Source organism: Carlito syrichta, unplaced genomic scaffold, assembly GCF_000164805.1.
Source record: "Carlito syrichta isolate Samal-C Ts95f unplaced genomic scaffold, Tarsius_syrichta-2.0.1 Scaffold288891, whole genome shotgun sequence".
NCBI classification, from domain to species: Eukaryota; Metazoa; Chordata; class Mammalia; order Primates; family Tarsiidae; genus Carlito; species Carlito syrichta.
In genome coordinates, this window is record NW_007232987.1 from 542,762 (window position 1) to 567,403 (window position 24,642).

Genomic DNA, 24,642 nt, shown 5'->3' on the forward strand with positions numbered 1-24,642 from the left:
ACTGTTTTGATTATGTCCATATCACCAGTGTCTTGTATCATATGCAGACATGTTACATGCTCAATGCAAGTGCAATGAATAAATAAATTTCTACACAAATGAAGAAAACCCAAAGGAATATGGGTCTCACACAGACCCCTGGGAGGTCAGACACTGAGAAAACAGTCTTTGGAATGCAAACATTGAAGAGCCCCCAGAATGACTGGTTTCAAACTACAGATCCAGATATTAAGACATTAATAGAGAGAATAAAAAGAATTGAGGAGAGACAAGAGGAAAATAGGAAGGAGTTGATAACTGAGATAACAGCACTAAAGAATACTGTGAATGAAATAAATAACAAGCTGATAAGCATGGAAGCAGAATTAGCCAAGCAGAAGAAAGAATCCCAGAGCTTGAGGACCAAAATATAGAACTAACCCAAACTGCCAAAAACATAGAAAAGAAGCTTAAAAAGATAGCACAAAACCTTCAAGAGATGAGCGATTATTTCAAGAGGCTGAACCTAAGGATAATTGGACTTCCTGAGGCAAAAAGAGAGACAGAGACCACTCTGGAACAAACATTCCATGAAATTATTCAAGAAAACTTCCCTCATTTCATCAGTGATGCAACCATTCAAAGACAAGAGATTCAGAGAACCCCTGCAAGACAACAAACGAGAAGACCAACTCCTAGATACATAGTAATTGGCCTAAACAAAGTAGGTATAAAAGAAAAAATCCTAAAGGCAAGAGATAAAGGTCAGACTACCTACAAGGGAAGACCAATTAGAATAGAAACAGATTTATCCATAGAAACACTTCAAGCTAGGAGAACTTGTAGCCCAATCTTCAAAGTTCTCAAAGATAAACAATTTCAACCAAGAATAACCTACCCAGTCAAGCTAAGCTTCATCAGTGAGGGAGAATTAAATTGTTTCTCAGACTTCCAATCCCTAAGAATTTATGCTGCCTCCAGACCATCTCTACAAGAAACACTTAAGAAAGTATTAAACACAGAAGAAATGAAAAAAAGAATGACAATGTTCTTCACAAGAGTGCAGGAAAAAGATTGAAAACACAACTGAATCAACACAAAAATCAAAAGAAAGATAACAAACAAACAGGAACAACAACAACTCTATGAGAACCTCATGACAGGGATAAACTCGCATATTTCAATAATTAGCCTGAATGTGAATGAACTAAATGCACCACTGAAAAGACTCAGAATGGCAAAATGGATAAAATATCATGAGGCAGCAATATACTGTCTCCAAGAGACTCATCTCACCAGAAAGGACACGCACAGACTCAAAGTAAGAGGATGGGAAGCAAAATTTCAGGCTAATGGAACACAAAAGAAAGCAGGAGTTGTGATCTTAATATCAGACAAAATACCCTTTAAGCTATCAAAAATTAAAAAGATACAGAAGGTCACTATGTTATGATAAAAGACTCAATCCATCAACAAGAAATATCCTTCCTAAACATATATGCACCCAACATAGGAGCACCAACTTTCATAAAGCAGCTTCTAGGCAAACTTAAAAAAGATATTGACTCTAACACTATCATTGCTGGGGACTTAAGTACCCCACTCATAACCCTAGACAGATCAAGACAAAAAATCAGCAAGGAGATCTGGAACCTCAATGTGACTCTTGACCAAATGGACTTAATTGATAACTACAGAACACTCCATCCAACGACCACAGAAAATAAATTCTACTCATTACCACATGGAACATACTCTAAGATCGACCACATCCTTCATCATAAATCAAGCATAAACAAATTTCTTAAGATTGAATTTCTGTCATGTACCTTCTCAGACCACAGTGCAATAAAAATAAATTTCAACATCAACAAAGTTCCCCCAAAACCCACAAAGACATGGACACTAAATAGCATGATGCCAAGCAACTCCTGGGTCAACATGGAAGTCAAAACAAAGATTAAAAGATACCTGGAAAGAAATGAAAATGAAGAAACATCTTACCAAAACCTCTGGAATGCCATGAAAACAGTAGTAAGAGGAGAATTCATATCTCTACAAACACATGAAGAAAATGGAAAGATCACAAGTTAACAGCCTAACAAGTTACATAAGGCAGCTGGAAAAGCAAGACCACCAAAACCCTAACTTTAGCAGAAGAATCCAGATCACCAAAACAAAAGCCCAAATCTGGGAAATAGAAGACAAAAAGATAATACAAAAAAATCAATGAAACAAAAAGCTGGTTCTTTGAAAGGATCAACAAGATCGATGGACCCCTAGCTAGACTGACCAAGAAAAAGAGAGAAAAGCCCAAATAAATACAATCAGAAACACAAACGATGAAGTCACAACTGATCCTGAAGAAATACAAAAGATTATCAGAGATTACTATGAACACTTGTATGGAAACAAACTTGAAAACCTAAAGGAAATGGAAGACTTCCTGACATCACACAATCTCCCAGGTTAAAACAAGAAGAAATTGAAACCCTAAGTAGACCAGTAACGATCCAGGAAATTGACTATGTCATAAGAAAACCACCTACCAAAAAAATCCCTGGACCAGATGGCTTTCCAGCAGAATTCTACAAAACATACTAGGAGGAACTGATACCAATTCTATTGAAAGTATTCCAGGCAATTGAGAAAGATGGAACTCTCCCTAAATCATTTTATGAAGCTGGCATCACATTGACACCCAAGCCAGGTAAAGATCCAAAAAAGAAAGAGAACTCCAGGTCAATATCCTTGATGAACATAGATGCCAAAATTCTCCACAAGATCCTAGCAAACTGGATTCAACAACACATATCAAAAATCATCTACCATGACCAAGTAGGCTTCACCCTGGAATACAAGGCTGTTTCAGCATTCGTAAGACCATAAACATTATTAAATACATCAACAGATATAAAAGCAAAAACTACATGATTATATCATTAGATGCAGAAAAAGCTTTTGATAAAATCCAGCACTCCTTCTTGATAAAAACTCTCAAACATCTAGGCATAGATGGCACATACCTCAGAATAGTAAGAGCCATCTATCAGAAACCCACAGCTAGCATATTGCTAAACAGAAAGAAATTGGAACCATTTCCCCTTAAAATTGGAACAAGACAAGGATGCCCACACTCACTCCTCCTGTTCAACATAGTTTTGGAGTTCTAGTTAGAGCAATCAGAGAAGAGAAGATGATCAGGGGTATCCAAATAGGAAAAGAGGCAATCAAGTTATCCCTCTTTGCAGATGACATGATTCTATACCTTGAAAACCCAAGAGAATTTGTCAAAAACCTCCTTGCTCTAATAAAGGACTTTGGTAAAGTCTCAGGGTATAAAATAAATGTGCAAAAGACAATCACATTTCTATACACCAATAATAAACAAACAGAAACTCAAATAAAAAGCACAATTTCATTCACAATAGCCACAAAAAGAGAAATACCTTGGCATCTTCCTAACTAGAGATGTGAAAGACCTTTACAATGAAAACTACAAAACACTGCTCATAGAAATCAAAGATGACACAAACAAGTGGAAAAATATTCCATGCTCATGGATTGGAAGAATCAACATTGTTAAGATGTCATTCTACCTAAGGCAATCTACAGATTTAATGCAATACCCATCAAATTACCAGTAACATTCTTCTCAAACTTAGAAACAACACTACAGGAATTCATGTGGAAACATAAACAACCACGAATAACCAAAACAATCTTCAGCCCCCCAAAAACCACAAAAAACAAAAAACAAAGCTCCAAGACTTTAAACTTTATTATAAAGCTACAATAATCAAAACTGCCTGGTATTGGTACAAAAACAGGCATATAGACCAATGGAATAGAATTGAGATTCCAGAAGCAAAACCTCAATTTCTCAACCAACTCAACTTTGACAAAGCCTCCACCACGAACCACTGGGGAAAGGAGAACCTATTCAGTAAATGGTGCTGGGAAAACTGGCTGACCACATGCAGAAGATTGAAACAGGACTCCTACCTATCCCCATATACAAAAATTAACTCTAAATGGATCAGAGACCTAAACGTAAAACCTCAAACTATAAGAACCTTAGAAAATGCAGGAGACACTTATGGAAATTGAAACCTGCAACCAATTCCTGATCAAAACCCCAAGTGCTCATGCCATAAGAGATGAGATAGACAAATGGGACCTTATCAAAATGACAAGCATCTACAAAGTCAAATAAACCATCCAGAGAGCAGAGGAATAGCCCAAAGACTGGGAAAAAATATTTGCCAACTCTATGTCTGACAAAGGCCTAACATCTAGGATCTACAAGGAACTCAAACATGCTGAAAAGAAAAAAACAAACAGCTTCATTACAAAGTGGGCAAAAGATATGAATAGACAGTTTTCAAAAGAAGACATATGAGCAGCCAACAGATACATGAAAAAATGCTCAGTCTCACTAGTCATCAAAGAAATGCAAATAAAACTACACTGAGATACCATCTAACTCCAGTCAGAATTGCCATCATCAATAACTCAAAAAATAACAGATGCTGGAAAGGATGTGGTGAAAAGAGGACACTTCTACACTGTTGATGGGAACGTAAATTAGTACAACCTCTGTGGAAAACAGTGTGGTGATTCCTAAAAGTTCTAAAAATCGACCTTCCATATGACCCTGCAATCCCCCTACTGGGAATATACCTGGAAGAACTCAAATCACTCTATAAAAAAGATACCTGAACACATATGTTTATCGCAGCATTGTTCACAATAGAAAGAACATGGAACCAACCATGCTGCCCATCAAAAGAGGACTGGATAAAAAAAAAAAAGGTATACATGATAGAATATTACACAGCCATAAAAAACAAAAACAAAATCACGAACTTTGATTAACCTGGATGAACTTAGAGTCTATAATACTGCGTGATCTTTCACAGAAACAAAGAACTGAGTATCACATATTCTCACTCATAAGTGGGCCTTGAACTACTATCGTAATACTATAAGAAAATGATTGACAGCAGTGGGAAACTGAAGAGCATGGGAGGGCAGGGAGGTGGGATTGGTAGTAGTGGGAAACTGCCTGGGGAAGGGGGGCACCCCTCATCAACAAGGGTACCTGCACAACAAATATTTGTATACCTAACTCTGAATTGTACCCCACATTTTAAAAAAATTTAAATAATCTAGAAAAATTTAGAAAAAGCTTTTAGCTGGGTGCAATGGCTCACACCTGTAATACCAGCACTTTGGGAGGCCAAGGAAAAAGGATTGCCTAAGTCCAGGAGTTCAAGACCAGCTTGGGGAACATAGTGAGAACCTATCTCTACAAAAATAAAAGAATTAGCCAGGTGTGGTGGCATACACCGATAGTCCCATCTACATGGGAGGCTAAGGAGGGTGGATCCTTTCAACCCACGAGTGATCCTGCCATTGCACTCTAGCCTGGGTAACAGAGGGAGACCCTGACTCAAAAAAAAGAGTCTTCGTAGTAGTTTTTTTTTTTTTCTAAAACAGTGAGACCATGTGTAGAGTATTTTTTAAAGATTTTTTAAATGGTTCAACCCTCAGTTACTTCTTAGAGGGGGAACCCTCCATTGTTCTGCAAGTAGCAGTTAGCACTTGCCATTTAGTGCATATTCAATGAAAGTTGAATTATCCTCATTAGTACAGTGGTGAGTAAATCACAGATTTATCATGAGTTGGAAGAGAGCTGAGCAGGTATAAAACATGGAGACCCGTGCCAACCATCCAGGTCATTATTTGACTGAAGTGAAAGGGGAACCAATTTGGTTAATGTTGGTCATGTTGCACAGCCCAGGTCTTTTGTGCCACTTTGCTGCTGACGGGGCAGACAGACAGGATACTGAGAGTGTCACATGTAGCTAGGGTCAAAGATATCTGAGTCATCTGTCCTTAAATAAATCCCCCATCACCAAGTCCAAGCAGTGTGACAGTTGCTCCCAAAGCTGTCCCAAGTTTCAGACACAGCCTACAGACTTTCCCTCTCTGGTGTGTTGTCTCCCTGTTCATCTTAATCTTACTGGGGATGAGATGGATAAAAAATGTTGAGGTGTTGGTGGAAGGGGTAGCACACAGTGATTTGTTCTGCCAAGGGAATACTTTTATGGGAATCACCAAATTGTTTCTCACCTGGAAAAGGTTAAGAATCACAAACATTTTAAAGTGTTAACTAATACACAAAAACTGTGAGAGGAGAGGGAGAAAACTTTTATCAACCATGTGCCCAGTTCTGCGATGTGCTTTTTTTCACATTTACTTTATGTAATATAATTATCACAACATCCTTGTATTTATCACTCTTCAAAATTTAGTGAATGTCAGAGGCTAAATGTGATCTCAGATCCAATGGTGATGTAGGTGAAAGTGTTGGTCCTGGAGGAAATGGCACTTGGAAGAGCTTCATAGATTTGGAATACATCACTCTTCACAGCATCAGAGAATCTCGGACAAAGGGTGACTGTCGTTCAAGAACAGAGCATATTTCTGACAACTGAGTGTAGAAACACTTAAGGTCTTGCATTTTTACTTGCAACAAAAATGGAATGTTAAAAATTAAGCCTGGCCTTAGTGGTGGTTACATGGTATTTCCAATTTGTGGTAGTTCATTGAGCTGTATGTCTATGATTTTTGCATTTTTCTATATATATGTTATACTTCAATTTTCCAAAAGTCTATTTTTAAGAAGACAAAAAAAAAAAAAACAAACCCCAAAACATTGTTGTAGGAAAAAGTGGGGGATATTCCAAGTCTGCATAAGCTACAACCACTTCTTGATTCTTCTACATCTGTGAAAAAATAAAAATAATGAAACTATCTTGCCACTTTCTTCCAAGAGACAAGTGTCTGTATTTTCACTTAAGTCAGTACATGGTTGAACTTCTAATAGGACTTTTTGCCTCCCACCTCCATGGTAGAAACTAAAGGAAATGTTTTTTCTTTTATTCCTGTATTTTAAAACACATCACCTGTGACACCGCAGAGTCTGCCAGTGACACTCTCACAATCTGACCTTTATTTGCATAATTTGATAATGATTTACAGAAAACAAGTACCATGCCTTCCCTCAGGTTTGGCTGGGACAAGTGAATCCATAAATGTTTTGGGACAGTAGGAACAGATGTTGAAATATTTGTAGACTCTTTCATGCAAATTGACATTGAGAAAGAATATCTTCCTCTCTTTCACTTTCTCTAAACATGTTTAACTAGCATGAGAAAACCATAAGATAAATCTAGATTGTAGGACATACGGCAAAAAAACAGACCAGGGTTTTTCAAGATAAGTCCATGTAATAAAAGACAAGGAAAGGAAAAAAATAGCAGGTGAAAGAATGTTCTAGATAAAAGATACATGACTCCTAAGTGTATTGTGTGACTTTTGATATTTGGATATAATATCCACCTAGAATTTAAGCCTCATTTTTGTGGTATCCTGAAAACAAGGTCAATTGGTCAGACAGGAAACAGAGTTAAGACATAGATGCATGAACTTCCTCATTATAGCTAAGAAACTGCAGTGCTCACAGGAAACCTTGTACAGAACATATCTTTGAGTTTAATACGTAATAAATGTTTAATCTTTTAAGTATTTTAATTTCTTGAAATATGGGAGTGGGGAAGAATCCATATGGGAGTGTAGTGAGAGTTCCTCTTTGGAAGTACAAGTCTTATCCCCTAACCAGCTAAATTACTTCTTTGTATTACTAGGGTCCACAGTCTAATTCGATTAACTTATTTTGATTATATTCTTTCCTTTCATCACATTATTTTGAAAAATTTTAAACCTAGAGGAAAATTCAAAAACAGTACACACCAGGCACGGTGGCTCACGACTTTAATCCCACATTTTGGGAGCCTGAGGTAAGAGGATTACCTGAGCCCATGGGTTTGAGACCAGCCTGGGCAACATGGTGAGAACTCATCTCTACATAAATAAAAATATTAGCCAGGCATGGTGATGCACACCTGTTGTTCCAGCTACTTGGAAGGCTGAAGTGGCAGGATCACCTGAACCCAGCAGGTTGAGGCTGCGGTGGCCGTGAGCATGCCTCTGCAATTCAACCTGGGCTACAGAGTGAGACTCCGACTCAATAATAATAATAATAATAATAATAATAATAATAATAATAATAATAATATAATGATAATACAACGTACACCCAATACTTCTCATCTGGTTCTACTGATTGTAAACTATTGCAATATTTACAAATACTCCCTCCCTTCCATGTGTAGATATATATCTGTTTGGCATGTGTTTACTGAACCAATGAAAATGAACTTACTGATATCACCCCCAAAGTACTTTAGCATGTATCTCCCTAGAACAAGGACGTTCTCCTTCATAACCACAATAATATCATTATCTTTGAGAAATTTACCATTGATAAATACCACCTCCTAATATACAATTCATAATCAAATTTCCTCAAGTGCTATAATTATTATTCTTGACCTATAATTCAATCCAAATTCACACAATGTATTTAGGAGTCATGTGTCTTTTCTCTAGAACATTCTTTCACTTGCTAATTTTTTTCTTTCCTTGTCTTTTATCATATGGACATATCTTGAAAAGTCCTGGTCTATTTTCTTGCAGCATGTCCTAAGATCTAGAGTTATCTTATAGTTTTCTCATGCTAGTTAAGCATGTTTAGAGAAAGAAAAAACCTGAATTGAGCAGATATAGTAGGCTTTCCATACATATCCCATGTTTTCCCTGAGACTTTGCTCCCACAGACAGTCCCTTTTATGACTGCCTCCCTACAAGACTTGGTTCAATATTTAACCTTCTCCAGGAAGAGTTCTCCAATGTTGTTCACCCTGAAATAGTCTGTGAATAGCTTTACTACTTTAACTTCTTTTCTTGTAACGTATAATTTTTTTGACTTGGTATGATTTTTACTTATTCATAGATCTTTTGCCTTCTTTCTGGCGAAAGCCACCTAAATGCAGGCCTAATTTATCTTTGTGACCTCCCTGGCATCTAGCACACGGTAGTTCACCGAGTAGGCAACCAATATATATATTTGCTGAATGAATGGATGAATACATGAATGAACAAATGAGAATGGTATCCCTGGTTTCTGAGATATAGTGAGTTGGTAAGAACTTGATTTTTTGAAAATGGTTACATAATTTCTTCAGAATTATACTTTTTTTATCCCAGATAATCTGCCTAATTTTTAAAAAATAAAACTTTAGTTTCAACACAAATAAAACATGCATACCATATGCCTTGGTATACCTCTTTTAAAAACCATGTTGTTAAGAATTGAAGGAAGTCTTTCAATTTGGCGAGTTCATTTTTTTAGCTCTGGGAAATAGTGCCATATTGTTTCTTTCTTTCTTTTCTTTTTTTTTCATATTGTTTCTTAAGTTCCTCTCAAGCATATTTTCTTTTCTGTCTGGAATAGGGGACTGTAAGTCAGATGAAGACTTCTGAGTTGATCCTCTGTATTTCTTATCTTTTCTTTCCATATTTTATATCTTACAGGTATTATTAATCTTTTTAAATTTTTGAAATTTTCAGGAGTACAGTTTTGAGTGGTCTTTTAAGTCACATCTGTTTCTTGTTTTATGGATGTAATATCTTCTCAAATCTGTACAAAAATGCGAATTAGAACTTAATGAAATTTTTCTTCTGTTTCCTGCATTACTCTCTGTTTAAGCTTTCTTAAAACATTCTTATTTTTGCTTTGGTCTCTCTCTCTCTCATTCATATTGGAGACATGCTATGCCTTAAATATAGACACTTGTGTGCCCTGAAAAGCTGCTTGGGAACACTGCTCAAGCAGTGTTTACCAACCATCAGGTTGTCTACAGGTTAATTAAATGTTGAATAAGGCATTATGCTGTGGAAACTCCCAACAGTCAAAACATGGCAGTCTTTCTTCTGAGATCATTCAATTTCTCTAGTAAGAAACGCTTCAGTTTTTTGCCTGGGAACTAGACATCTAGTTGCTGATGATCACTGAGTAGAGGGGTGTGTGTGTGTGTGTGTGTGTGTGTGTGTGTTCTGTGCTGTAGCTAGACTTTTTGTTCCCTCCTTCTGTCTTTAGTCCCTTATTTCACCCCTCGTCTCTGCCATAACTGGTGCCCGTTGTCTATCTCCTGCACACCAGAATGTCACACCTCAGTTTTCTCCTGGTACATCTGTTACCACTCATCTTCCATCTATTTTCTATCTTACAGAATTTTGTTAAAATCTCTTACCCTCTGGTGAATTCTCTTGCTCTTCTTGTTGTGGATTTATACATTCTTTTAATCCCTTTACCATTATTTTGGTGGTATCTTGGAAAGGAAAGGAGATAAATACATATATTCAATTTTTAATTTTTCTTTTTTTTTTGAGTTGGGGTCTTAGTCTGTGGCCCAGGCTGGAGTGCAGTGGCTTGAGTACAGCTTACTGCAGCCTCAAACTCCTGTGCTCAAGTGTTCCGTCTCAGCCCCCAGAGTAGTTGGGATTGCTCTGTACCACCACACACCTGGATAAGCGTTTTATTTTCATTTTTTTGATAGAGGTGGGTCTCACTATGTTGCCCAGGCTGGTCGCAGACTCCTGGCCTCAAGTGATCCTCCTGCCTTGCCCTCAAAAGTGCTGGGACTACAGGCTTGAGCCACAGAGTCTGGCCCAATTTGGGCATCTATCTGCTTAATATAAACGTGTTTGATTTACAGTCTCCCCCTCTAAATCTGATTTTGTGAACACAGCAATGTAAATTCTCTGCCTAGAAGATCAAAGAAGTGATTTCCTATGTGATTATGGAGTAAGATTCAGATAATCTTGGGGTGGTTTAGAGTTTCCTCCTGAGTAATCTGGATGAGGGGGAAAGTATTTAAGATACTGCAGGAGGAGTGTGAGATAAACTCTCTCTTTAAGACTTTATAAGCCTGGTTACTTATTTACAATTGGGATAAAATAAATAGTCAAATAACTAGAGAAGTCACACAAAAAGCTACACAAAAAGTTTAGTTAAATTTTAAGTTAAAAGTTGGTTAAATTAAAGCAAAAAGTTAACTTTTTATTCTGCTGCCAAACCATGGGCCTGTGTGTGTTGACACCTTAGATTTCTTCAGATTTCTAGCTCCTAAAAGAGAATAAAGCCACAGCATCACCCAGGCAGGCCCCTCCTGATCCTGCTCATTCACCAAGAATTTCGCCTTTGAGCCACCACGACATGGGCTGGTTACTCACACCATAGATTCCTCAGGATTGGCTGGGACTTCACATAAAATACTGTTTGCCCATAATCAAGTTGATAAGCTACAACATAAATACAGGCAAGTTCCTGCTCTTGGAACATAACATGAAGCATTTGCTCTCCTCTTTCCTTGTGACATTTTCATGCAGGACCCAGGAAGGACACATCGTCTCTGGCCAAAAGAAAAGAACTTTAAAGAAAAAAAAAAAAACGGCTAACATGGGTCTGCTGAGTTCTAAAAACCGCAGAGCCAAGCAAGCTCAAATTCTTCTTCTGGGACTAGACTTGGCAGGGAAGTCCACTCTCCTTTACAGATTAAAGCTCGCTGAGGATATTGCCACCATCCCTACTGTAGGGTTCAACGTGGAGATGATTGAGTTGGAAAGGGACCTCCCACTCATGGTCTGGGATGTCGGAGGACAGGAGAAAATGAGAGCAGTTTGGGGTTGTTACTGTGAGAACACAGATGGGCTGGTGTACGTTGTGGACAGCACGGACCAGCAGCGACTGGAAGACTCCCGGAGAGAGTTTGAACACATCTTGAAGAATGAACACATAAAAAACGTGCCTGTGGTCCTGTTAGCCAACAAGCAGGATATTCCTGGAGCTCTGACCGCCGAGGACATCACCAGGATGTTCAAAGTGAAGAGGCTCTGCAGTGACCGGAACTGGTACGTGCAACCCTGCTGTGCCATCACTGGGGACGGGCTGGCCGAAGGCTTCCGGAAATTAACTGGATTTGTGAAAAATCACATGAAATCACGAGGTGATACTTTAGCACGCTTCAAGCAGAACTGAGGCTGTGGAAAGTCCAGGCCTCAAAACAGGCACTGATGAAGTCGAAAGGGTAATTTTTTTCCCCATGCCAAGTGAAAAAAGGAAGTTATTGAGTTGGCAAGCTTTTTCCTGAGATGTTATTTCACCTAAGTTTGGTTAAACAACTCAGGATATTATCTAGAAAATATTTATTTTTAGCCAGGAACTTTAGCAACCTCTGTGGTTATGGTCATTGAGGATGAAAATGTGTAATGTTCTGCAAAATGTTAACATTGGATGATTTTGAATACAGTAGTCATATTTAAGACCAAATAAATGTTCACTTTATCAGTTTTATATGACTACTAGAACAAAGTTTTAGTAAGCTGTCTGCTAGGAGTCAGAATTCTTTCAGATTGCTTCCAGCTGCTACAGGTATTGAATTTCCCCCATGATCCTACGTAATGGTTGGGTGGTGTGAAAAATGAACTTTAAATTATAGAGAGGAAAGAGTCTGATGTTAACATCTTGTGAGTTCTTATTCTCTGAGTAAAGCTTGTCTTCTGGGTCCCTGCCAGCTTTTTGAAATCTATTGCTGGGAACTTCCTCCAATGAGTCTGAAATGAACTGCAGGCGGTTAACTGCCCAGAGGTCAAAATTCTCTCATAGGGAGTGGAAGTATATCTAGATTAGTTTAGGGCTTAGGGCTCAGCCCCAGGTTGCAGCCCCAAGACCTGCTTCCGTGGAATTCAGTCGTTATGTGGGAACATGAAAGGCTCACTGTCCTGATCAAACAGGAACCAGATCCAGACTTTGCTCTCAGAGACCTTACGGTTTCTAGCAGGAAACAAAATAAAACCAGTAGCTAGGGAAAGGCAGTAAGTTCTGCGTGCAATTGCAGGAGAGATTTTTTTTGACTGGGGGGAACTAGAAATGCTTTTCGCGAAGGTGGAATTTAAGAGGGGCCCTACTCCCAGGGACCCCAGGAAGATGCAGGTTAGTGACTGGAAGTTCCCATCACTAGATTTTCCAGAAGCCTGGGAGGCAGAGGGAGGGGAGCTGGACAAGGGAACTGGAATTCCCCTGAGAAGCTCAGAACTCCCAGGGAGGCCCCGGGACTAACAGACAACACTTCTCCTCCCTGACCTCCAACAAGGCTCCTTTGGGCTAGAAGCAGGCCTCAAGCCTCCACAGCAGCCCCTCAAACTCCAGATCTTAAGATGACAGAGGAAAATGAAGGAACATAAACCAAGGGTGCCAGCTCCTGGGTTCCTTTTGTGGTTTTCTTTTCTCATCTCAGCCATGATTTGTTCAGCAAAGACCTGAGTGCTTCCTTATGTGGGGGTGGTGGTGGGGGATTCAGGGCATAAAGTTGACACACACATAGTGATAGTTGCCACCGGAGGGATACATGTGTGCCAGGTGCTGTGCTGAGGACTTTTCTCATTTAATGTTCCCAACTGCCCTGAGAGAAATAGGCTTTATCTCAGTTTGACAGGTGAGAGTACTGAGACTTATCAAGGTTAAACCACCACCAACCCTAAAAAACTAGCTGGTATTTAACCAAGGAGTAATAGAGTAGAGTCAAGATTCAAAACCAGGTATGTCTGACTACAAGACCTGTGCAGTGAATTGCCATGAAATTGTTTAATAAAGAAGGTACAGTGTCTGTCTTCTGTGAGCTTACAATATACAATCAAAAATAAATCCAACGGCACCATGGCTCATGCCTGTAATCCCGAGAGGCTGAGGCAGGAGGAGTGCTTGAGCCCAAGAGTTTGAGACCAGTCTGGGCAACATAGAAAGACCTTGTCTCTACAGACAAATCAAAACATTAGCCAGACATGATGGTGTGTACCTATAGTACATCTACTTGGGAGGTTAAGCCCAGGTGGTTAAGGCTGTGCCACTATACTTCAGCCTGGGTGAAAAGTGAAAATCTGACTCAAAAAATTAAAAAAGAGAATAAACCCAGGTCAACATATATTACTTTCATAACAAAAAGGTTCTTAGAAGAAATAAACTAGGCATATAAATTGAGGGCAATAGTAGAGATATTTAAGAAGTATGCTGAAAGACTGGCAACAAAGTTTCTGATTTCAGGAAACTCTCAGGGGTGGTCATGTTAAATGCTTCATAGTAGAGCTTTTCCTGTTTTACAAAAAGATTAAAACCTCAAATATACATCTTCCCTTATGATTTCCCTGTTGAATCCTCAAGTAATCTTAAACTGGGAGTCACTAACTTACTTCTGTAAAAAAATGCCTCCTGGTGTACCTGAGGACTTTGGTAACCTAAATTAAGTAAAGCCCCTCATGGCCCCATCTTAGCATGATGTAAAATCTAAAGAAAACAATCTGGAAAAATATTGAAAGCAATTCAGATCTTCACTTCAGAAAGCCCCTGGGTGTGTTTATGAGTGTGATGGGCAGATATATTCTTAATGTTGAGTAAAACTTATATGAAGGGGAATCACCCCAAAACGGGAATTTATTTATAAAACATTGTGTATTTATCCTTACATGCGTAAACTGTAGTGGCCGAAAGTTCAATTCAAGAGCCAATTCCGATGAAAGTTCAAGAGAGTCTTTATTTTGCAAGCTCGAGCCTGGATCTCTGTCAACAACCAATGCAGTGGAGTACACCCAGAGGCCCTGACTTCCTTAAGCAGATGCCTTTTATGCTTTTACACAAAGGGAGGAGGAGTTTGGGGGGACTTTCCAGTCCTGTTACCATTTAATTGGGTAGTAACCTCTGGTTGTCAGCTCAATCGTGGAGGATTGGCTAGCTTGACTTGGGCTGACCATGGCCCACTAGCTGGTGAAGTTGCAGAGACATTTAGAAACTTTAGGTGATTTTCCCCTGGCACCTGATTGGTTGTTGCTAAGGGGAAAGTGGGTCAAGGGAAGGGGTTGAAGCTTGAACTGGAGCTTTGCAGTTTTTCCCATAACTGAAACTTGAAACAGCTACAGGTTATGTTTTAAAGCAGAAAACTAAAATGGCTGTGCTATTGTTCACAAGCCGATTACATATTTATTGGGTTATAGCATGCTCTTAACCTAAGTTTATGGTATATTCTATTACAGTTCTCTCAAAACTTCAGTCCCCTTCAAAGTACTCTCCATTTGATGCAATACACCTATGGAGATGCTTTTTCCACTGCTCAAAACAGTTTTTGAACTCGTCAATTTTGATGCCTCCTAGTGCTTCTGCCATTTTTTGTTTCACCTCTTCCACATTGGCAAAACTTTTCCCTTTGAGGACTTTTTTTTCAGGTAAACAAACAAAAGAAGTTACTTAGGGCAAGATCAGGTGAATAGAGAAGGTGGGACACAGGAATTTTTGGTCAAACACTGTTGAATACTCAGAGTGGTGTGGGCAGGTGTGTTGCTAAATCACTCATTATGAAATGGGCAAACATATTGAAAGAATTACCAAAAAAAAAAAAAAAAAAATTCACTGAGGCCAAATGCAGCCTCTCACAACAATGCTAACTGGTACACTGATGCCAATGGGTTCCTCGAACACTTACCTAGTGGGGGAAGCCTGTACTAAAAGGGGCCCATCCTCCAAAAGATAATCCCATTTTTGGGAGGTCCCCTTGTAAAGTAGCCTCTTGTCATTTCAACGTTTCTCTTCAAACAGCTGCGATTCCTCAAAATCTCTGTTAATATTCTTCCAGAAACACTTTTTTCCCTGCTCTTTCTTCCCTGGAGCCAGCCTATTTTCTTCCACAAGTCACTTGCTCTCTTTTCAAGTTAATTTCACCAGTCTTTCCTTTCTTTGTTGGTTCTCTCCTGCTCTTCCCAGCATGCCACACACACACACACACACACACACACACACACACACACACACACACACCCCTGTGTACTCTTTATCCTGATCCACTCATAAAGCCCCAAATTGAGGAAGGAGAGAAAGATTAGGGGGACAGCAGTAAAATATTTCTTAGCAAATGACAGAAAAGAAGCTATGACTATTCGTGTCTTTGATAGTCATTATTGTCATATATTTTATTTTATTTTTATACATTCCTTCCAGGTGTTTTATCTGCATGTTTTAAAATTTTTATGTATTGTTCTATTTTAAAATAAATTTTATTGTATGTATTTGAGGTTTACTTTATGAGGTTATGGGATACATGTAGATACTAAAATGACTACTACAGTGAAGCAAATTAACATATCTATCATATCTCAGAGTTACTTTTTGTGTGTGACAAGAACAGGTAAAATCGACTTATTTAACAAAAACCCCAAATACCATGCAATCTTACTCTGCAATTTATCTGTAACAAGGCAAAACTTTTAATTTATAAAAATACCATACTGCCATGGATCTGTTAGCAACCAAAAGCATAATGCTTCAGAAATAGTCTTTGGTTAGTTTTTAAAGAGCAAATCTTAAATTTGTGATATAAAGGTAAATATCAGTTAAATATTTTTATCGGATTTTCTAAGTATTCTAGATGGGGGAAAAATATCCCTAGAAGGCACAAGAATAAAAATGGTAAGTAAAACAGCAGCAATGACTGGCATATATTAAAATTAATGTGTCAGCTTAAAAAGCTGATCATCACTGAGTTGGGATGAGTAAATTGGGTGTCACCAAACCAGGACAGTACAGGAATTTTAGCTGGAGAGAGTGCTGCGGTTCTAGCTTCCTGTAGGTGGCGCTGAGGGGCCATCACGGAGGCCGGCTGGACCCCTGCAGTGTGTTGAGTTTGTGGAGAATTCCAGAAACATCATCTGCTGGGCTCTGCTTTGCAGATTTCAGAGCTGGTCTGCTCTTGTTTGCATGACCTCTCTCTAGAGAGACAGAGACAGAGAGATTGAGAGACAGAGACCTCTTCTTTGCTAGCGCTGATGAGTATTTTAACATAATGACATGACCTAATGATGCTATAGGGGTTCCAGTTCACCAGATTTTTTAGTGCAGTGTTGACTATTGACAGATTAAGTGGCTTCAGGCATGAGAAAGCACATTTACCTTGAAAGTGCCACACAAATAAAAAAGACGGCTATGAGATGACTTAACCGTGTGAGAGTATTTTCACAAATATCATCTCATTTTGTTCTCACAAAATCTTACAAGGCAGGCATCACAGATATTATCAACTTTATTTTCAGGATATGAGGAAACCCATGAAGCAGTTATGGAACTTAGTCCTCTGATTTCCAAAATTAAAAAGCACACATGTAAATATGATTATACCATGAATTTAGCAATCATGTGGCACATCCAGATTTTACCATTAAATCTCTTTGTTTCACTGGGTGCCAGTAATCCCAGCGCTTTGGTAGGCTGAGGTGAGAGGACTGCCTGAGCCTGGGGGTTCAAGAACAGCCTGGGCAACTTGGTGAGACCCCGTCTTTGCAATAAATCACAAAAATTAGCTGGGCGTGGTGGTGTGTGTCTGTAGTTCCAGCTATTTGGAATGCTGAAGTGGAAGGATTGCCTAAGTCCAGCAGGACGAGAGTGCGGTGACTGTGAGCGTGCCATTGCATTGCACTCCAGCCTGGATGACAGAGGGAGACTCCAACTAAAAAACAACAGCAACAGCAACAAAAAAAATCTCTTTGTTTCTATACATCAAATGATACCGAAACCCTAAAAGGTCTCTTCCTTTCTCCTTCATACCCCACATCCACTCACAGCTCCTATCAGTTCTCTCTTCAAATACATCTTTCTCTCTTCAAAATACATCTCTCTCTGACCACTTCTCAAATCCCCCCGCCCCACACAGCCACAAGACCACGGCGAGCCCTCTTCTGGGTGACTGTGTTCTCCACACAGAATTCTGCCAAGAGAGTCTTCTAAAAATGAGAATCGGATCCCATTGTCGCCAGGTGGGATACAGTGTGATGCTCCGTGGGTTCTTTCAACTCTCCACAAAAAAGAATTTCAGAACAAATCCAAGTATAGTTTAAGACATTTATTAGAGAGAAAGAGGCATGCCCAACAGGCATGGATGTCTTAAGAGAAAGAACGCTCCTTTGCCTTTGTCAAGAAACTTGATATACTTCTACAACGATTATTATGCTAACCCTGAACTAAGAGGGTGGGCTGCAGGTGCTTGGTCATGAGTTTTGATCACCATCTCTCTCCACCTTTGATGTGCTAAGAGGGTGAGCTTTTCTGAACACTCATTTGCCTTTAACAAAAAGCTTTCTGTACTTTTACAGTGATTATCATGCTAACATGAACTAAGAGGGTGAGTTGCAGGAATCTCTACATTCCAGCCCACAAGGTGGTCAGGTCTGGTCAGTTGGGTGAAGGTTGTGTACTGATAAGAAAAATGTCTGAATGCTTACCCTGTTTTAAGAAACTTATCTGTGTCTCACATGCACTGAGTAACCTGTCTCACTGTCATTCCTCTACTTTAAAACCCTCCGTTCGCTTCTTACCCAAGCTGGTGCCCTCTTCCTACTTCTCCCACTTCTCTCCCCCTCCAGTCCCATCTGCCTCAGGGTCTCTCTATCTCAGCCCTTAAACCTGCAGTCTTCCAGCTTAGAATATACTTTTCTCAGGTCTTCAAGTCTTGTGGGTCTCCAACCAAACATGCAGAGAGTTGTTTCCTGAGTCCTTGTCTATGTGGGCCTCTCAGCCCTGCCATTCCCTACCTCATACTTACCAATTTACTTTCTTATCATTTCTTTTCCTCGCTAGACTGAGCTTCAAGGAGCAGGGACTTTGTCTTGTTCATTGTTATATATTAGAATTGTGCTTAGGACGGAAGAGGTATTTATAATATATTTATAGAACAAAGAAAAGAATGGTCTGAACCCTAAAGTGAGGTTCTGTCAGGGACCCCTGCTGCCTCCCAGTGATGGCATGTGGATCTAGTAATGGAGAGTGAAAAGAACATAGGTTGGGGTCTGGGTCAGTCTCGTGTTAATCTCAGGATACCGTGAGCAGTCCCGCCTCTCAGGAGCTGTGTGCTGTGGCGAAACGAAGCCGGCCACAGCTTCATTTGGAATCAGAGCTGGGTGGGAATTCTGGTTTGTCACCTGTTTTTGTTTTTTGTTTTTTTTTTTGTTTTTGAGTTGGAGTCTCAATCTGTGGCCCAGGCTGAAGTGCAGTGGCACTCTCATGGCTACTGCAGCCTCAACCTGCTGGGCTTAGGTGATCCCTCTGCCTCAGTCTTTCATGAAGCTAGAACTAGACGTACGTGCCACCGTGACTTACTAATTTTTTATTTATTGTAGAGATGAGGCCTTACCATGTTGCCTGGGCTGGTCTTGAAACCCTGGACTCTGGCAGTCCTCTTGCCTCTACCTCCCAAAGTGTTGGGATTACAGGTGTGAGCCACCGCATCCAGCTTGTTTTGGCTTTTAGGCAGGTTACTTTACCTCTCCAAGTCAGTTTTCTCCACTAGAGCAGTGACTTGAACAAGAAATACACCTTTATTGTGTTAAGCCATGGAGATTTGGACATTATTACAGCCACCATCATTACATTATACTGAGAGCCTAGAGTCATGTTTTTTGCTCCTTCTTTCTGTACCTAACCCCTTCTTTTCAGTTTTTTCCCTCCCAAATCCCTTCTCACCTGTCTCCCTCCATCCATTCTAGCAACCTCCTCATTGGACTCATCCAAGAATAAGCAGGGAAGTGTAAATTTAATTTTTCCTTAACTTTTTATTTTGAAAATTTCAAACTTCCAAAAGAGTTGAAAGAAGAGTAAAATTAACACAGATGTACTTTTCCCTTAAGTTCATCAATCATTACAATTTTGCCATATTTAGAATTTATTTCTCTCTTTACACACACACAGAGTTGCAATCATCCTAACACTTTGCACCTAAATACTTCCTCATATACTGTATCTCCTTAGAATTGACCTTCTGTTATGTAACCACAGTACCATTACTACACATAAAATTTTAAGCATTAAATATTATCTAGCTGTCTATGATCAAACTTCCCCCCAAATCTTTATAAAACTTGTTTGAATCAGGATCTATTGCATTTGGCTGTGCAACTTTTATTTTAGAATATTTCCCCCTGCCTTTTTCTAGTTTTTCATGACCTAGACATTTTTCGAGGCATCCAAGCCAGATAATGTATAGGATGTTCCACAGTCTGGTTTTGTCTGTTTCTTTATGAGGAAATTAAACATTTTTGGCAAAACTATTCCACAGATGATGTTGTACTTCTCACTGCAACCACCAGGGGGTACACAGCAGATTTCCCCATGGTAACACATAAACGTTTTCCTCTTTCTTAGTAAGAAATTTGATATGTATTTGGTATGCTAAATATGATATTTTGAAATCTTGTGAATATCCTGTTTCCCCAAAGCCTTTCACCGCTATCAGCCTTTCACCGCTATCAAAGGTCATACCATTGATGACCTTACCTTGAATCAGTTATTACACTGGGAACTGAAAAAATGGTGATTTTTCTAAGTCTATCACTTCTTGTAAATTTGCTAGCTGGCATCTTCCTATAAAGACGAACTTTATCTCTCTTCTCCATTCTCTCTCTCTCTCTCCCTCCCTTCCCTCCCCCCTCTGTCTTCCCCTACTTCTCTCTTCCTCCTTTCCTCCCTCCCTCTCTCCCATCCTGTTTCTCTTTCTCTCTCATCACTATGCACTCATAGATACTTTTTAAATTCAAAGTTCAATAATCCAGCGCTACTCAAACTCAGGTCCACGTGTCAGTATCACCACAGTATCTACGCTGCTTAGTAATGTCACTTCTCAATCTCCACCCCAGCTGGATTAATCAGAATCTCAGTTGGGGTGGGGAGCATCCAGAAATTTGTGTTGTGACCAACACTATTATACAGTTGTCCCTCTGAGTCTGTGGAAGATTGGTTCCAGGACCTCCCAAGGATACCAATATCTGAGAATGCTCAAGTCCTTGATATAAAATGATGTAGTAGATACATATAACCTACTCACATCTTCCCATGCACTTAAAATCATTTCTAGCTTACTTGTAATACCTAATACAATGTAAATGCTATGTAAATAGTTGCTATACTGTATTGTTTAAATAACAATGTCAAGAAAAAAGTCTGTACATGTTCAGAACGCATGTAATTTATTTTAAAAATATTTTCCATCCATGGTTGCTTGATTCCATGGATGTGGAGCCTATGAATATGAAGGACTGACTGTCATTTTTTTTTTTTGATTCTCGAAACGTCCCAAATTTCCCCAGGAGAAGCCCCTTCAAGCCACTACTATGTCTTATGAACATGTCCCTATTAGTTTTGAGTACTTCCTTGTTTAGGGGAACCTTGAGTTTTTTCCAGGTTTACCTTGTACTTACCCTATCTGACTACCTGACCTAGAATTAGTCATTTCTCCAAGAATCCCTGGTCCCTTTTACTGGGGAATGGTGTTTAGAAATTAAATGAATGCTTAAGTGTGCTCATGGTTACTGAGGTGCCATGGCTTATAGAAAATAAGGGGAAAAGTAGAAAAAAAATATGCCTTGTATATAGATTTAAAATATACACATTAAGATAATACTGATACTTCCAAATAGAATCTATCCCAGAAGATGTTTCCTTATTGTCCTCTGTAACTTATTTGTATCCTTCTTCTACAAAAAAATCCTGGTTCCGAAAAGCATCAGTATGTTTACTCATTGTGCTATCCTACCAGACAACAGAATGCGTTCAGAATCACTACTCCAATAGCAGCTCCTCTAATAAACCCATTCAGGAAAGTTCAAGGTGCTGTGTTCAAAAGTAACATGAATTTATCTTTTGTGTGACTATGTTTATAAATACATTGTTGATTTCTGCTATTATTTGTGTTTTAGGGTCTGGCTCTTCTGTTTGAGTTAACAATTTTTATTTGTGAATTTGTATGATATTTACATGCCTGAAAAGTCAAAACTATATAAAAAGAAATATTCAGAGAAGTCTTACACACATCCCTAGCTAGTCCCCTATCTTCAACCTGTAACAAATTCCACTTGTTTCTTATTTCTCTTTCCTTTGTCTTTGTAAAAATAAGGAAACACATAACTATTTTATTTTTCCATTTTTCTTATACAAAGACCACATTTATACACAGAAGAAAAAACTTTAAAGATTTATTTTATTTCACACACACACACACACACACACACACACACACACACACACACACACATATATTTTAAAGACAGGGTCTCACGCTGTCACCCAGGCTGGTGTGTAGTGTCACCACCATGTCTCAATACAACCTCAAACTCCTGGGCTCCAGTGATCCTCCAGCATCAGCCTCCTGAGTAGCTGGTACTACAGGCACACACCACCATGCCTGGCTAATTTTTTTAAGAGATGAGGTCTTGCTATGTTGCCCAGGCTGGTCTCCAACTCCTGGGCCCAAGCAATCCTCCCGCCTTAGCCTGGCCTCCCAAAATGCTGGGATTATAGGCATGAACCACTGCGCCTGGCTGTTTATCATTATTATATTAAAGAACAAGAAAGCCTCTTTTGTACAACAAAGAGATTCTCACATAACCTTCCTCAGGTCGTACATAAAGTAGACACAACATTGTCATTCTAAATCAGATTGAATTTTCTTTCACTTTAAACCATTTTTCTACTCTCATTGCCTCCGAGGAACATGAGACCGTGGCAACATAAACCATCTTCTGTTTATCACAGAATAACCCCATTCACTACACAGTTTCATTTATGCTCTTGCTTTAAAGCAAAAGCATTTTACATTTATTTTAAAGTTTAATATTACATAAAAACACACACCCATCCCAATTTGTAAAAATAAAATTTATATATAGAAAATATAAAATACATTAAACATTCAAGTAGTTGTATTCTGGGTAACTAGAATTCTATATAGTTCTCAATATTTTTCCAAATTCTGTACAGTGAGCATGTGTTACTTTTATAATCAGGGAGAACACATATTATTTTAAAAATGAGTGGACCATGGGTGACCTTCAAACTGTCTTTTCAAATTCATTCATTAATTATTTTTTTTCAGCATCTAAGTTTTTATTAACGTGAGTTTTTAAAAACAAGCATCTATATCAGTGTGGGGGGATGGGGTGAGGTGACAGAGAAAAGGAATCTACTGATAATAAAGCTCCAGGTTCATCCCATCATGGATTTCATAGTCCCCCAGAGACACGTAGTCCTTAAAAATCGTGCACTACTTCTTCAGGACAATCTTGTTCCAACATCTACCAATCTAGGCTGCGATCAGCTTCTTAAGGTCCCAGATGGTGTCATGGGTGTTGCATTTAATGCGGACATTTTCCCCCAGATGGTCGTTGCAGACAATCTCGATCATCCTGGCTGGAGCTAGAATCGCCTGGAAGCTGAGCACCAAACTCCAGCCCACAGGACACTGGGAACCCTCAAATTCATTAATTTGAAGTAATAAAATAGCCTTTTAAAGATCAGAAATATTGCAACGTATGGACACACGGGGGCACTGTAGCCAAGTTTTAATAATCTAAGAAAACCGAAACCCAAAACTCAAACCCAAAACAGCTAACATGTATTGTTCTATTCTTAACATTGTAGGCTAGGTTCTGTTCTTACTGTTTATATATATTACCTCATTTAATCTTCACATTAAATCTGTGAGGTTGTGCCAGTATTATCTCCATTTGTACACAGAGGAGATCTGAGACTCAAAGCCACGCAGCCACCTAAAACTGTGAAAAGCATTTACTGGTCTTTTGTATATAAGCAAGCTTCTACCATATGCTATTCGTGAGAATTCCATACTGTAACTCTGTGCAAAGATTTAATTCTCTCTTCATATTATCAAATGCTACATCTATTGCTATGCTCAGTGCCTAAGAACAGCTAGGAGGCAGAGAATGGATATTTAACAAAATTTGTTTTTTCATAAGAATACATAATAAAATTATAGAAAGTTAAAAAATGGAAAGTGTAATTTTCTATTAGCATTTTGCTGCATTTTCTTGCCATCTTTAGTTTTCTTCAATGTGTGTATATATTGAACATATAATTTTTATATGCTTTATATTATAGTTTAAAACTATAATTTTGGGCAACCCTTTCGGGTCCCCTCCCACTGTGGGAACTTTTCGTTCTCTCAATAAATCCTGCTTTAAAAAAAAAAACTATATTTTTAAACTGGTAAATAAAAAAATTGTATGTATATGATGTACAACATGGTGTTTTGAAATATGTATACATTTTGAGACAGCTAAATCAAACTAATATATGCATTACCTCACATACTTGTTTTTTGTGGTGAGAACGCTTACAAATCTAGTCTCTTAGCAATTTTCAGTTATACAATACAATATTATAAACTGTAACCACCATGTTGTACAATCTCTTGAACTCATTTTTCCTAACTATAATTTTTTACGCTTTAATCAGTATCTTCCTGTTCCCTTCCCTAATCCTGGTAACCACCATTTTTCTCTCTGCTTTTTTGAGTTCAACATTTTAAGATTCCATATTTATGTTAGATCCTGCAGTATTTGTCCCAATATATAACTTTTTATAATTTGGTCATTTGTTTTTATCTATCATCACATCCATGTATTATATATCTTTATCATGTGATATATCTTTTAAAACCACCAATTTTCAGTGTTACCTCATTTTCAGTGAAGTAGACATTCCTTAGCCTTTTAATCATTTCTCTATTCAATGCTTTATGTTGCAGCCAATTTTTCCTGTTGTAAATAATACAGCAACAAACATCTTCATGTATGTGCTACCCCCATTCCCAT

The 24,642-nt window shown here is 38.7% G+C and overlaps 1 protein-coding gene and 1 pseudogene across 1 annotated transcript; one reads left to right on the forward strand and one right to left on the reverse strand.

The window, feature by feature from the left end:
- Positions 1–11,410: 11,410 nt before the first annotated feature.
- ARL14 (ADP ribosylation factor like GTPase 14) lies at positions 11,411–12,116 on the forward strand. The gene has a single exon (XM_008053950.1). It carries the CDS (start codon positions 11,411–11,413, stop codon positions 11,987–11,989), a length of 579 nt encoding a protein of 192 aa, XP_008052141.1. The 3' UTR covers positions 11,990–12,116.
- Positions 12,117–22,991: 10,875 nt separating this feature from the next.
- Positions 22,992–23,213, reverse strand: LOC110595276 (annotated as a pseudogene).
- Between the last annotated feature and the right edge of the window lie 1,429 nt (positions 23,214–24,642).

What these genes read in the sequence shown, in the direction of transcription:
- ARL14 (XM_008053950.1), top strand. Translation starts at nt 11,411, where the DNA reads ATGGGTCTGCTGAGTTCTAAAAACCGCAGAGCCAAGCAAGCTCAAATT.